Source organism: Gossypium hirsutum, chromosome A08 (assembly GCF_007990345.1).
Source record: "Gossypium hirsutum isolate 1008001.06 chromosome A08, Gossypium_hirsutum_v2.1, whole genome shotgun sequence".
NCBI lineage: Eukaryota > Viridiplantae > Streptophyta > Magnoliopsida > Malvales > Malvaceae > Gossypium > Gossypium hirsutum.
The window spans coordinates 126339378-126355414 of NC_053431.1; the positions used below are offsets into that span (position 1 = coordinate 126339378).

Sequence of the window (16037 nt, forward strand, 5' to 3'; positions counted from 1 at the left end):
ATTTTGTTATCCCTATAAGAGAAATTTGATGGTTTCTGGATTACAATTTTCGGTGTTACCTGGGCCCTAACCTCATTACCCTTAGGGCGTGAGATAATGACCACAGGATGATTTGGAGCCTTTGTTCCCAACTCTGTCGCGCATATGCTCCTCATTTCTTTCGCATCTTCGTAAAACCTCATCTCTTTGTTATCCATCATGCTTTGAACCAAAGCCTTAAATCCTTCACATTCTTGGATTTCGTGCCCTGTTTTATGGTGAAATTCACAATAATTTCCCCTCTCATGCCCTTCCTCAGAATCTGAAATAACCAAACCTCTTTTCGCCATTTCTTTCCAGACCCGTTTCAATGGAGTTTTTACTTCAGCAATGTCAGTCTTGACTTCTTCTCCCGTACCTTCGCTAACCATATTCACCCCCTTATCTGCGTGATTAGGTAACGGATTCTTTGCGTTAGGTGAGTCGTCAAGTTTGACAACACCTAAATTGATGAGTCCTTCTACTACCTTCTTGAAGGCAGTACAATTTTCTATCGAGTGCCCAGAAATTCCCGCATGATAATCACATTGCGCGTTCGTATCATACCATTTTGGATACGGGGGTTGTAGAGGACTCAAGTAACGAGGAGCAACAACATGTGCATCGAATAAAGTTTGATACAACTCCTTGTATGACATCGGGATTGGCGTGAATTGGGGCTTTTCAGTAGTTTGCCTAGCTCCTGACTCTTGTCTTGATGATCCCTGTTGATTAGCAACCACTTTCTTTGGTTGATTCACAGTAATTGACCTACCATAAGCATTCACATTATTCACTTCATTTTCTCTTTTCCTCGGGGTGCCCTCCTATTATTTTCTCCTCCATCTATTTTTCCACTTTTAATGGCATGCTCAATCATTTCACCATTCATGATTATATCCGAGAAATTTTTTGAAGCACTTCCCAACATGTGAGTGATGAACGGGGCTTTCAAAGTGTTAATAAAAAGCGTCGTCATCTCCTTTTCCAAAAGCGGTGGTTGCACTTGAACTGCCACCTCTGCGCATATTGTCTGAAGCTTTCGTTCGATTTCTTCTCTAGATTTTGCAGAGTTATCCTGTCAGGCATCATTTCTGAGACATGATTGTACTGTCTCAGGAAAGCCTGTGCTAAATCCCTCCAAGTAGCAATTTTGGCTCGGCTCAGCTGATTGTACCACTTTGACGCTGCTCCCGTAAGACTTTCCTGAAAGCAATGTATTAATAATTGATCATTATTAATATGCCCCGTCATTCTTCTACAAAACATAGTAATATGGGATCCTGGGCAACTAGTCCCGTTGTATTTTTCAAATTCCGGCATCTTAAATTTGTAAGGGAGCACCAAGTCAGGAACCAAGCTCAGATCCTTTGCATCTATTCCATAGTTTTCAATGCTTTCTATTGCCCTAAACTTCTCTTCTATCCATTTCCATTTCTCCTCAAATTGTTTTGGAAATTCCTCCTTCGGCTTGTCCTTTTCAACCATCTCGTCAAGATCTGGGACAGCAATATTATTCGGGCTATCACTGGGATTAAAGCCCGCTCCGGGTTGAAAATTCATTGGGATTGAAGCATCGCCTTGGAACTGCTGGGCCTAACCGACACAGAGGGTCTCCGCGGATGCAGCTCAGTCTGTACTTGCGCATGAGGAGGCGTGAAACCTGGAGGATAAAGTGGTTCACCATTGTTTTCTTCTTCACTAACAATCACAGGACCTTTACCCTTATCTACTCCCTTCAATAATTGCGTCATCTTAGCCACCAGATCATTTTGGGACTCCTCCATCTTTTGCACCATGTCACGCTGAATCTTTTCTATTTGCTCTTTCATTTGCGCCTGCAACTGGTCCTGCATTTCTCTTTGAAGTCGCTCTAGCTTCTCCAACCTTTGGTCCATAATTTTTGTCTTAGCTCGGGTACCGTAATTTTGTTGGTTTTCCAGGTTAACTGAAATAATTTTATTCGATTAGGTTTTTTTAATGGTCATTAATGCATATGATGTGATGCAATGCATGAAAAGAATGCAAAGAAAAAGAGGCACTGATTCTCATTCAACTTCATTAGAAAACTTTACTAGATAAAGAGTTTCTTTACATAAAATAGACTACATATATGGCTTTGCCCTTACACTCAAAGCCTTAACCTTTCTAAGAAGCCAAGCTAACTCTCGGCCCCTGTCGGACTCTAACTCATACTTCAAACTTAATAGATCAGCCTGAACCGCTAGAGTTTGCAGATGATCAGCTACCTCGCGCACTTGAGTCACCGCCTCTCCCATAATATAATCTCTTTCTCCAATCTGCTCTTGAGACCGACGGAATTGTCTTTGCCACTGCTCATTACTTTCTTCCAGAAGCTCTATCCGGATTTCACTATTGTGCAATGCATTCTCTAGCCCTCCTATTTGTCTTTTCAATTCTTCAATTTTGTCTAAGCTCGCCCTTAATTCAACCGTAGCATTACGATTACAGTACTGGTGAAGCGATCTTTCTAGTTCAGTTATCCGGACCTTCAACTCCGTCTTCTCGTCTTGGCAATCTAGTAGACTCTTTCCCAAGGCGACTTCTCGAGCCTGAGTATCCTGGAATTTCTTTTCCCATTGATTAGCTTTCGTCTTTTCCTTCTGAATTTCTTGTCGCCATTGTTCTGGCGTTTTACCCAAGCCAGCAGCTCTTACCGACCTACGCAACTTCTTGTAATCTGTCTTCAGGCTGTCCAAATCTTCTTCTGCTTTGTTCTTTCCTTTTCTCAACTTGTTGGCCTCTAATCTTTGAATGTCCACATCCAGTCCTAACTGCATTTTTTCTTCCTCTAGTTGTTCTATCTTCTTCCCCAATTCTAAACTCCTTTTTTCGAATTCTTGTTTGATGATTTCTATCTCAGAAGGCAAAACTTGTAAGTGTTCCTCTAAAGATCGAGCAGTTTCGGAATTTGACGCCGGGATGTTGTCGTTGATCCTTTGATCACGCCACTGACCATACTCGGGGTAATTGCCGGACCCACGGCTAAGATCTTCATTCGACGAGTCTGGTTCCAGGCACTAGATATTTCTCGAACCTTCTTTTTGTAATTGTCCTCCCTATAGGAAAAATCACTATAAGCCAACCCCTGCGTTGCTGGTATGAATTGTCGTGATCTATACTGTCTTGATACGAGTAGAGGAGCATATCTGATAGCTCCCCATATTCCGAGCAGCGGAACCCAGTCAAAATCTCCGCATCGGTATAATATCTCATCAGGAATTAACCAAGGAGCCCTCCATTCAATATCCTCATCCTGGAGATTCTGGAGTATCTCTATCCATTTTTCTTCTGAAATATCATCCCGTCTTGGCGTGGCCACCAATTCTCCTAGAGGGGAGTAGCTATCGGAGAATACCCGATAAGAGACCTTTTCGACCTTCCAGAAGTGGCTATGGAACCATGCCAATAAGAGCTGCGCGCATCCAATAAACCTTCCCTCCCCTACTTTTCGACACGCATTCAGGGATCTAAAAGTTTCAGCGAGTATTGCCGGAACCGGTGTCACCCCTTTACTAAGCCGATCAAACAAATCAGATACGGCCTCGTCTATGTGTCCTAAAGCTTTGGGGAAAACCACTAGTCCATAGATACCTAAAGCGAAGACATCGACCCTTTTCTTTAAGTCCGGATGTACAAGCACCAAATCTCGCAAACTTTTCCAAGGAACACATTTACTGTCGCCCTTCTGTTGGATCCGGGCAGCGACCCACTGCTCGCTCATCCCAGTGATGTTCATTAATTTCTTTAACAACGGAGGGACACATGCAGCTCTAGAATAAGCCTTGTCGACTTGAATCTTTGGGCACCGAAGCAAGGTCGTATACTCTTCCACAGTAGGCGTCAAATCTACCTTCCCAAAAGTGAAACAACTGTAGGCAGGATTCCAAAACTGAGCAAGGGCTCGGAATAAATACTTGTCCACTTTGACACTAAGCAGATAAGGTAGGTCACCGTAGTTACAATAGAACAGCTGCTTGGCCTCAACATCCCATTGATCCCAGACTTCTTTCATTTCTCGAAGGTCATTCTGGATTACACTAATACGGGTAAAATCCCACAATTCTGACACGTACCCTTCGGTAAGACTATCGCCTTTCTCCCGTTGTGTTGTTTCAGCCCATATTCGCACAGCCGCATTATCCTCTACTTTATCAACAAACCCCTTTTCCATGATAAGCTTTCTACCAAGAAACTGAACGCGAATCGACACCTCTTTTAGAATGAAGATGCCATGCAATCACAAACAAGGTAAATTAGCATTAAACACAGAATAAGATTTAAAATAAGCGACAATAAATACAACATTCATTTAGGTAAGCACTAAAAATTTGGAATAGCTCTACTTAGGTCGGTTCCTATGGCTCATTACATGAGGTTTGGCTCTAAAGTAGGGTACCTGAACCAGCAGATTCCTCGATCCTCACCCATTATAGGCTCATACGGACCAAGTTCGATTCAGGGGATACATTTCCCTATGGCCATGCGGAGATGAAAATCTCACGAAGACATAGGTACGGATGTATCCCGGAAGCGATTCACTATCCCATGCGGAGGTGAAAACCTCACGAAGGCGTAGTTTCTCACTCCCACTTAAAAGGGTGTGACCAACGGTCATGCAATGCAATGCAGAAAAATATAAAAATTTAAAATACAAAACCTGATGAAAACTATAACTCAAAACAAATGAAATGCAATGAGAGGATCGTAAATTTAAACCAAAATTTTAACTTTCGACAAAAAGACAAAAAAATAATCAACTCGTGGCTTGACTCTCTTATTCTAAGGTCTCCCCAGTGGAGTCGCCAAGCTGTTGACACCATTTTTTTTGGATAAAACGGGGTCGACTTGGGTTTTAAAAAAATGAAACAGGAGTCGCCACCAATCCTTTTTATAAGGTGTGATTGGATCACCTCGAAAAGCGGTCGTTTTTAATAAACGGTTTGATTTTATTAAAACAACAAGTTTGGTCCGCGAAATTCAAATAAACGGGTTCGGGAGTCGGTTACACACGAGGAAGGATTAGCACCCTCGATACGCCCAAAATTGGTACCTTAGTTGATTACTTAATGTCTTAATGTCGAAAATTGAAAACTTAGAAGAATTAAAAAATACGATCCTTGTATTAAAACGTTGAAAATTTTCAGGAAAATGGGCATATTTCACATTATTCGAGAAAGAGAATCATATCCAGTAAGTTAGAATACAATGTCTCAAATTCCCAATACGTGAATGAATGCCAGAATTTTACTTATTTAAAAGATATTTTATTATCTCGAGTTTAGAAATAAATCAGGCCCAGTAAGTTAGGGCACGATCTTTTCTTAATTCCCGAGATCGTTTAAAAACTTGAGTTTGAAAAGATTCGTGTTTTTAGATTTATTATGAAAATCGAAACCCATTAAGTTAGAGTACGATCCTTTTAAATCTAAACACGGAATATTTTTTAAAACAAATTTTGTCATACGAGTAAAATAAAACACGAAAATCGTAGTAAAAAAATGTGAAAACAAATTACATTGTTGTTATACGTGGTAAAATCATAATACATATAAAAAATAAAAAATAATACGAGCAATAGCAACGATATAAAATAAATAAAAGTCATACCTACAATCATATAAAATAACAATATATATAATCAAATAAATTAAAACATTCATTCAAAATAATAACGAAAATGAAATAAATAAGTAACAAATACAATTAAATATAAAAGGATATATATAGACATAAACTAAAATATGTATATATATAAATTAGCAAAATGTATAAAGTATATTTTAATATATAAAAGAAGCGATGAATATGTATATAAAAAATATGTACATATATATGGGTGTATAAAACTATGGAATATGAAAATAATAAAATACATATAAAAGTAAGTACATATATGTGTTGAAAAATAAAAGAAAGTATGTATGTACAAATTAAAGTTTAAAAATAATGAAAATATACGTATGTATACGAATAAATACGTTAATTTTGATACATGTTTAAAAAATATATTGAAAATGTATATATGTGTTTATGTAAATTAAGATATACAAAAATATGTATGTACGTACATATAAAAATATATATATATTTATAAAATAAAAGGATATGTATGTGTATAAATTAATAGTAACATGTGTGTATATACGGATTTATAAAAAAGGGTATATTTTAAACTATAAAGATTATGTATAAATATGTATATATTTAGGAAAATGAAAATATATAAATGTATAGATATATATACATAAGTTGAAAAATATATAAACTATATAAGTATATATGTTATAAAAACAATGTATGTATATCACAAAATATATGCATGTATATGTATATGTGCCGGAACTCTAAATAAAATAAACATAAACAAATAAGTAATAATAATAATAATAAAATAAACAAAAATAATAAAGTGGCTAAAAAAAAGGGCTAAATCGAAATAAAAAGAAAATACTGGGCGAATTTGGAATGACAAAGGACGAAAAGGACCAAAATGTGACTCGCGCGAAAGGATGGAGGGTCAAAACAGAAAATATTCCCACGTGGTCCAAACGACGTCGTTCTAACAAAGCCTGAGCAGACGGTCGATGGACCAAATCGTAAGAAAGATGGACATTTAGGGCAAAATTAAAACAAATAATAAAAGGGAATAGGACCCAATTGTACGGCCTCAAAAGCGGAAGGACTGAGGGTGCAAATAACCCCTCTGGTCCAAAAACACGCGGATCCCAGGCGGTACGGGTCGGGTCTCGGGTCAGGAGCCCAAAACGACGTCGTTTTGGGGCTGTCCTGACCCTATCAAAACGGTGCCGTTTCATTAGCTGAACAAAATCAAGCCTAAAACCCTAAAATACATTCAACCACTTAAGAACAAATCAAAGGAAAAAAAAACCCTCAAGTCCTTCTCCTGCCTCATTCGGCTGAACCAAAAATAGAACCCTAACCTCCCCATTTCATTTCCCTCAGCCGAACCCTATGCTTCCCTCTTAAGTGCCGATCTGCCACCGTGAACGGCGACCAACATGCCTAAGCCTCGGGGTTCTTCTCTTTTAACCTTGAGATCCTCTTTATACTTCGATCTCGGCGAAGCAGAAGAGGTTTCACGGCATATTTACAAGGTAAAACTTCGTTCTCCTTGTCCTTTCTACTTTTAAATGCTAAAACGAAAGTCCAAAAGGAAAATAAAACTCCAGAAAACTCAAAACTACAGAGAATTTAAGTCGGAAATCACCTTTTGAAACTGATTTTCTTTTTGATTTCTTTTTCGTGTTCAATACAATTTTGTTAGAAAAATCCCCGCCTAAAACACAATCGATTCTCCCCCCGTTTCGTTTCGGTTTTGAATGGCCCCCCTTATGATATTACATTTGTTTGGTTTTTATCCAAGAAAAAATATTTGCTGCTCTCTCTGTTGTCTCTTTCTTTGCGTGCTTGCAGGTGAGTGGGTGGAGTTGGTAATGGCAGAGACGTGACGTGCGGCGCGGCGGTGGCAGGGAGCAGGTGGCCTAGGTGCGGCGGCTAGGGTTAGGGGTTAGGTTTTTTTTTACAGTGTTTGGGTTAGGGTTTGTTTGTAATTGGGCTGAGGGTCTATTTTGGGTCTTGGGTTTGGGCTGGTGGGTTTGGGCCCGGGCAAAATGGGCTGTAACAATGACATATCACAATCTCAGAGTCTCACATTACTATATCTTAAGCAATCCAAGTTCAAGGACCAAGCTGGAAATGTTGTCAAATATAGTGACTAAATAGAGCTTTATCTCATAAATGAAGGGTAAGAAGGTCAAACAAAAGAACACGTGGGACCTAAATGTACAAGTATTATTAAGTCAATACAAGAAACAAAAAATTAAATCTCCGACAAGCACGTGCTATATGTTGGAATGCCTGGCACGTGTCGATTGTTTGTTCATCGGTTCTTTTTCCTCTCTTTTTTGCTGCCTTTGGAGTCAAACCGCAAAACCGGTTGCCGCACACGGCTTCGCCGAATAAAGTTTTGGGCTTTAAATCAACAGTATTTATTTTTCTATTTTTGAAAAAAAAATTAAATTATTAATTTTTTTTTTGAAACCATGAAATTTATTAATAGGGTCAATCTCACCATACGTCCTTGAATTATAGTTTGGATTCAAATTTGGTCTTAAATTTCAAAAAAACATTTTAATTGAGTTTTTGTAATGTACAAATATCAAATCAACCAGGTCAGTTCGTTAGCCTAATTGTTAATTATGATGTTGATTGCATTTAAGATATGTATATTCAATTTTAAACACGTGTACTTATCACATGGATAAATTAGATATGATGTGTTAAAAAATTTAATGTTACTCTTAAATTTTAATGATTGTTTACACAACACGTCATGTTAAGTTGTCCATAGCCATGAAGCTAGAAACTTATTTTAGAGGGATCAAAATTGAATTATACATTTTTAAGGGTCAAAAATGTAATTTTTTTATTGTATTAACTTGTTATTTCAAAAAAAGTTAAAAGGGACTTAACCTTAGAACCATCCCTGATTGTCCGTGTAAAAGGTACTGATGCATTTAAATCTAATCAACGTGTTTTAAACATGTTCTAATTTGACAATTAAATTAATAAAATAACTTAATTTATACGATACTATTATTATAAAGATTTAAATAAATAAAATATTTTAGAGTTTAGGGACTAATTTAAATTTTAATTCTAATTAAAATTAAATATGGTGACACTTTAGATTCAAGATTTGGATAAAATAATGATATTGAAGCATGCCTGATTGAAGACTGAATTGAGACATAAATTGCAAACAAAATAATATTAATTGACAAAAGTGAATTAGTGCATTGCATGCATGCACTCAACTTACTATTATAATTAGGGATTGATGCCAAATCATGTGAATCCAATTTCATGATGGTGTGGATTAATTAAACCCTTCTTTATTTCATGTGCATGTGATTGTTGATCAATAATTAAAATAATTATTTTTTTAAATTAAGGTATTATTTATGTTGGTGTTATGAATCACGTAATTTTTTTTGAAAGTTTATGGTTATTTTTTTTAACAATATTTCTTTTAGGATCTGAACCTGAGTTATCTCATTGGGTTAATAAGTCTCTTTAACTTACTATTTATAATAGAAGGAAAATTATTTGGTCTGCTATATATATTTAGGTATTAAGCTTTTAAGGGACTTGATTGAAAAATTTTAAAAATTTAGAGGTTTAATGATTAAAATTGGTTTAGTTTCTAGTCCCTTTATTATACTAGTTTGCTTGTCTTACATTATATCCACTTCTATATGTTTTGTTGTAAAATGTGCAATGTATCAATGTACTTCTAGCCCTAATAAAATTGATTAAAATTTGCTTTTAACACTTTTATACATTTTCATAAATTTAGGTAAAATATTGAATAAATTAAAATTATTTGATTTGATTTAAAAAATTAACCAATTAAGTATATATTGAAAAAAAAATATTATTTTTAATTAATATCATAAAAATATCGAATTAATATAGATTTTAGTACAATGATATATTATTATTGAAGAATATAAAATCGTGTGTAAAAGATTATTAAAATATGTAAATATTTAATTTGATATTAAATCCCTTACACGTTTTCCCATACGTGAACATGCATGCATTTGTTGAAATTTCATGCATGTATGGTAACAACAATTTATGAATTAAATAGTGTTTTATTATAGAAAAAAAAACTATTAAATAGTTATTTTCCAAATCAATTAAATAATTAATTTCAATATATATAACTCGTTCATGTTTCTCGAGAGATGGATTATCCTAAAGTTCTTGGCTCTAAGCTCTTTTTTTTTGGTTAAAAAATTACGCATTAATTTATTTATAAAAAAATGATGATTTAGTTTAATAATATTACCTAGTGAGTAGTGACCTAGTCGAGCCAGACCAAATTAACTAAAATTCTAACTAATCCTTAATTTTTTTTAATTGTAGTTAACTAATGTTTAATTTTTAGTTAAAATTAATTTAATTAAAGTAATTAATTTGTACATAAGTGATAAAAATTTGTAATTTAATATATGGATGAAATTTTGTCATGTCACATTTAGTTATTTTTAATTTTTAAAATATAACTTAAGATACATGATAAAATTTCATCCTACTTATGGAGTTAAAAGTTTTCATTGTTAACGTATTAAATAATTATCATTTAATGAAATACCTCTAAACTATAATTTAAATTCTAAATTAGAGATAGTTCTGCGGCAAAAGATGTATGAGGACAGGTGGTGCCTTTGAGCTAAAGCGGCATATTCTTTTCTTCTAATCTTGCCAAATGGTTGCTATCCAATCTACAGTCTAGTGAGTTGTTGGTCTCTATGGAAGTTAATTGTGCAAGTTTATTTGGTATTGTTTTGTGGTGCATTTGGAAGAATAGGAATTTTCCTGTCTTTCAAGGCCTTACGTGAAAAGCTTCTGAGATTATTAAAGTCACTATTACTTGGGCGAGGCAGTTTTGGTCCACACTTAAGGAGGATCTAAATCAACGAAATATTTCCATTCAAATGTATCATTTATCAAATAATTGAGTTCACCTGCATACTGGCAGTGCTATTAATTTGATTATAGGCTATGCGTCCATTGGGTGAGTGGTGAGAAGCCACCTAGGGGAATGGATTATGGGATTTAATCACTCATTTAGAGAATGCTCAGTCTTTGATATCGAGTTATGGGGTGTTTTGAATAGCCTAACTCTATTAAAAGAACAGGGGTTAGAGAGAATTTTGACCCATACAGATAATCTCAAGGTGGTCCAAGCAATAAAAAGAGATTATTCAACTAGTTCAGTCTCCTTATTGATTAGGCGAATTTAAAAACTGTTACAATATAAAGAGTTTTGGGTAATAAAACATATCCCTAAGGAAACCAACTTGTGGAATTATATGAAGCTCTTGATAGTGATAAAACTAGTGGTGTTTTTTATATTGTTAGCCTAGCTTAAGTCTTCTCTTTTTTCTTTTTTTTTTCTTCAAAAAGAACAATATAAAAATCAAAGAGATCAATTTCAAAATATCACTATGCATTAATCAAATTCTTTCATTAGCTTACTTAGGTATATTAAATGCAATATTTTAAAAATTAAATTGGTGATCAAACTTATCAAACCATTAATTCTTAATTTAATTAGTTCGATCATCAATCCAACAATCATTAAATAAACAATTAAAATATTAATAAAATGTTAAAAATAATAAAAACAAATTCAATCACTGTTTTATCTCAATTTTCTATTTTTTTACCAATTCGAAACGATGAACTTAAAAATTAATTTAACCCCTTTATTTGATTTCGAATGCAACCGATCACATGAAATACATTTACGTACATAAATCAATTTATAAACGCATATATACCTTAAAAAAATAAACACCTCACCTAAATTTAAGTGAATTTTTGTTTTTTTTTTCCTAACATGCATGCAATAGTTACACAAGGGCTTACATTTGATCTAAAAAAATTGGTTGATACAATGCTTTGTCAATGTAAGCCAATCAAAACATTTTAAAATTTAAAAACTTCATTGATTCAATACCTAAATATAAAACCAAATAATTATAAGCAAATTTAGGTTAAAATAAAGGCAAAAAAAATATACAAATCCTCCCAAATTAAAGATAAATTTTATCCTAAACTACCCGGTCTCTAACTGGTTAAAAGCCCATAATGTAGGGAGAGAGCCATCTCACATGGCTATTCAATTTTTCAAAAGCAGACCCACCTTTCCATGGAAAGAGCCTATGCTGGTTAGGGCACGGGCCCAACTTCACAAAATCCGTGTCCGAGGCTCGGGTCATACGAGCTGAGCCTTACAAGGCTATGTACGAAAACCCGACTCCTAAACAAGCCTAATTACAACCCCCTTTTTTTTTCTCAAAGGAAGACTAATAATCATAAGGAATATATGTATATAAATCCGAAAAGAGCACGATAGATACTACACACAGCAATGAGATTACTTGGATTTCTATGCCCTTTTTGCGGTAATTTGATCCATGTTAGCGGAACTTTTGGCATGTTTAGGCCTCCATCGGGTCCTGCCTCTCACAATCTCAGCTCCATCGTCGAGTCGGAGCAAATGTTGGCAATTAAATTCACCAACATTTACTGCATTTTCCGTATTGGAATCAGACACAGTGGTCAGTGACTGCAGCACGCTGTCCCTCCCGCACTCCCTCCTATATTCCAGAGTCAAGGCGGAAAGCTCGTGACTCTCCAAGATTGGTAATGGAGCACTCTGCAACAAGTACTACCATCCGGTTAAAATGCATGTAACCAACAGACTATAAATGACTTAACTCGTGAAGATCTGAAGCAGACTTCTACCAAAATTCCAATTTCATATTAGCTTGACATCATAGGTAAAAATTAAGGTATACGAAATAAAAATCAGTTATGATTTCCATTTAATTGTTATCTTCGGATACGAAGAGGTAATGGTGAGAATGTTCAAAAGAAAATCCTTGAAATACAACCGGAGTGAGTCTACCTCAAGGATCCAGCCAATGTACTTCACATTATTGACATGCTGGTTGACATCCAAGTCGCTCCATTTAGGCTGCAAATTAGATATAAACTTTATTACAAATTGCAACGAATGAACATAACAGCAATTACAAGTGACAGACGCTGTAAGTATATGAAAGAGAAACAGGGGAAGCGGGGACTTACAGTTAAACCTTTGCACACGTGTTCAGCTGTGCTGTCATCGAGTTTCACTAGTTTCTGGCTATCCTCAGCCAGAACAGGATCTGAATTCATAAAAAAAGGTTCTATTTCCCCTCGAACCTCTTCTGGGATTTTAGATAACCTTCTAGTCAGTTTATTCATCATCACCCATACACTGCAGATCAACAAAACAAAAACAGAGGAGACTGGGATTAGTCACTCATGAAACACTGTTCATTAAAGTGCAAACACAAGGTCAGGAAAAAGTCATTAGATGTGGCCTGGGAAACCAAAATATCGATTCGTGTATCGATTGAAAACATATTAAATGCTAGCAAAACAAATTTTGAAATATTTTAGAGTTCAACAGGTTACATCACGAAAAAAAACATATGGTCATGATCCTTCCATAAACAATGACCGACCTTGTGGCTCGTGTTAAAATTTCACCAGTTTCACTATTGCTGACAAGCCAATCTCTTCGCATGCCATTCTTCCCCGATGCACTGACCCAAGTGTCGACTTGAACAACATCACCCCTGCAAGACAACAAAAATAAGTTCAATGTTCATCAATATAGACATACACCTAACGAAAATAATAATAATATTTCTATATACTCTTAATACCTCCAGAACTACTAATTTTGTGACATACAAAAAAGAACGGTGCTCCAACAAGTACATACCTTGCTAAAAGTAACTATTTTAGGCCAACTTCTTCGTTTTTATTATTATTTTTGAAACAAGCCCTAATGCCAAGCTAATATCAGTTAAGTGAATGTTATTTTCAACACCAATAACTTGCCAAGTGCTTAAAACAATATAGTGCATAGGTACCTAAATCACAATTAGAGGGGAAGTATTAACATTAACAAAAATGACAAGTTAAGGTCCCGTTCTTAGTATTAAACAGGGAATCTCATTAAACAAAGAAGCGTATCAGGTTTATCTTTCTTATGTTATTCATTGCTGGGGGCTAGCCTTAATTGTCTTCGACTTCATATCTTAACCTTTAAAAGCTTAAACAATAACATCAATCCAAGTTTTAATGAAACAAACACAAGTCCGCCAGATGTGATACAGATCATTTGTATAATACAGAATATTGCTGGAATTCAAGAACTGAACTAGTTAGTATCAAAAGATATGCCACAGCCATACTGTAGAGCAAAAGTGGCTTATCATGAATTGTTGCTATAATCATGAGCAAAAAAGCATGTCTTACCAAGTAGGATAGCGATCAACCACAACTTGCATCCGTGTGACAACCCATATTAGGTTCTTCTTGCACATCTCAGGTGTTGCACCAAAACCTTCTCCAAGCAGTCCAGCACTTCGACAATGATTTATAGCTGTTTCCTGCCAAAAAGTGAGATGTATTAACTAAAACTCAAGCTTATGCCATATCTCTACAAAAGAAACCAATAAATGTAAATCCTGTTTCCCAATGTTCATTGTTCAAACATACTAGCCAAATAACTGTAACTCTACCTGTAAATGATTCATTAGTGTCTCTATGGATGCTGTTTGATCAGCGCCTATCTCATATGATCTAATCGAGAAGTTCTGACTGAAAACAAGACCATCCTGAACAATCTTCCCTATGCCAAACGGATCAATGACCATGTCAGGCCGCCTCGGCTTCCAATCAAGCATCATCCACTGCTTCTCAGCAGCCAAGAAAATGGTTGTGATAGCAGCAAGAAGCATGCTCCAATCAGGTAACTGGTTGATAAACGTCCTAGGAGGAGGGGAACTTGCACCGTCATCGTTCTTGGAACCTTCCACGGGAGTCGTCGACGCCACAGTGCCGTTTATTTTCGGAGGTGCTTGAGCATTTGCCTTGACTTGCAAACTTCCAGAAGAAACCGATGGCTTCGACTTGATGCTTCCGAGCTTCTTGTTTTTCGAGTCAGAGGAGTCAGGTGAAGAAGTGACTGGGAAAAACGCCGATGTCACAGCAGTAGCAACCATGGTTTTTAAAAACAACTTCAATTTCGTGCTGAAATCCCTTCTTTTGCAAAATCTAAAGCTTTTTATACAAGCAGCTGGTGCATGAGCTAACAGTATCACATGTATTAAAGAATCAGAACATATCCAAAAGACGCACTAACAATAAATATAATCACATAAATCTTCAGATTTTGACTATATAGAAGATTACATATTCTATATGTTTAAAAGCAGGTTCCAATCTAATAGGTAAATAATTTCTTTCTACTTTATTTAATAAGCAGCCATAATCTAAAGAACATAATATACACGTGTTTGTTTATATTTCAAAGTTCTAGATTTATAGGGATCTATTTACAAAAAGGAAGATAGGATTAACCAGTAGCTCAAAGCAAATTGTTATGTACTAAAAATCACAGTACTTAAACAAAGAGCGTCGCATAAAGAATCTTAAATCGGCGTTGAAGAACATATGTTGCAAAATGGATGTAGAATCGCTAAAAACAAAAACAGTAATACGCTTAAAAAGTTTACAAGACGAAAAACCGGAAAATAAACTTAAAAAATGAAAGAGAAAATAGCAAACAATACAGAATGGAGCTTTGGTCTTTCTGTGTTTCATGAGAAAAAAAATACGATAAAATAAACAATAAGCTGAACTTTTTCATATAAATTATAAATTTAAGCTGCCTTTGATTGCCGAGAAAATGCGAGAAAACATTAGATCTCCTATGGCCGCCACAATCACTCGAAACCTTTCGAGAAAAAAAAACAATATAACAATACATCCTTCTCATTTATTTTCTCGGTAACTAAAGAGATCAGCATCATTTCAACCAAAAAAGCTCAGATCAAACTAAAACTGAGAAACGAAAAACTACGACCGTACCTTAACGAAGAAAAAACCGAATCAAATGATGAGAAATTTTCTCGAGAAAATGCAAATTTGCGTTTTAAGGATCTGTAAAACCCTTGTGTTCGTACCTTCTAGGGCTGGCGATCAAAGTACTGCTTTTCCTTACTCTTTTTTGTTCGCTCCCCTACCTTTTGTTTCTTCTGCTTCTTTTTTTAAAAAAATAATTTTTCTGAAATTTCGCTTCGACTTTTCTAAACGATAACTAAATTATATAAAATAAAAAAGCGAGTTCACTGCGTGGCTGGGAATCGGCGCCCAGCGACACCGTTTTATTCCGTACACATGTCTTTGAAATAGATAAGGTTAATATCATCAAGTATGGTAAAACTAACAGAGAGGCCCCTCTTAATAGAGATAGATTGTATTTTACCTTTTTATTAAAAAAATAGATAAGGTTAATATCATCAATTATGGTAAAAACGGCACTCTAAAATCAA

The 16037-nt window shown here is 35.3% G+C and overlaps 1 protein-coding gene across 3 annotated transcripts; it reads right to left on the reverse strand.

Moving 5' to 3' along the window:
• Positions 1–11563: 11563 nt before the first annotated feature.
• On the reverse strand, positions 11564–15779 carry LOC107932873 (palmitoyl-acyl carrier protein thioesterase, chloroplastic-like). 3 transcript variants are annotated; one of them, NM_001405307.1, is made up of 7 exons: positions 15669–15770; positions 14223–14791; positions 13957–14090; positions 13155–13268; positions 12733–12904; positions 12551–12619; positions 11564–12298 (listed from the first exon to the last, which is right to left on the reverse strand). In NM_001405307.1, exons 2-7 carry the CDS (start codon positions 14703–14705, stop codon positions 12029–12031), a joined length of 1242 nt encoding a protein of 413 aa, NP_001392236.1. In that variant the 5' UTR covers positions 14706–14791; positions 15669–15770; the 3' UTR covers positions 11564–12028. The 3 variants fall into 3 exon arrangements, with proteins under 3 accessions (NP_001392236.1, NP_001392237.1, XP_040931220.1); NM_001405308.1 differs by having other exon boundaries at positions 15574–15704; XM_041075286.1 differs by having other exon boundaries at positions 11617–12298; positions 14223–15439; positions 15574–15779.
• Between the last annotated feature and the right edge of the window lie 258 nt (positions 15780–16037).

Bases quoted from the DNA above. Each gene is read 5' to 3' on its own strand.
- LOC107932873 (NM_001405307.1), bottom strand. From the start codon at position 14,705: ATGGTTGCTACTGCTGTGACATCGGCGTTTTTCCCAGTCACTTCTTCA. The intron at 14,091-14,222 runs GTAGAGTTACAG...ACTTTTTGGCAG, and splicing joins CACTAATGAATCATTTACAG to GAAACAGCTATAAATCATTG. The intron at 12,620-12,732 runs GTAAGTCCCCGC...TCTAATTTGCAG, and splicing joins ACGTGTGCAAAGGTTTAACT to CCTAAATGGAGCGACTTGGA.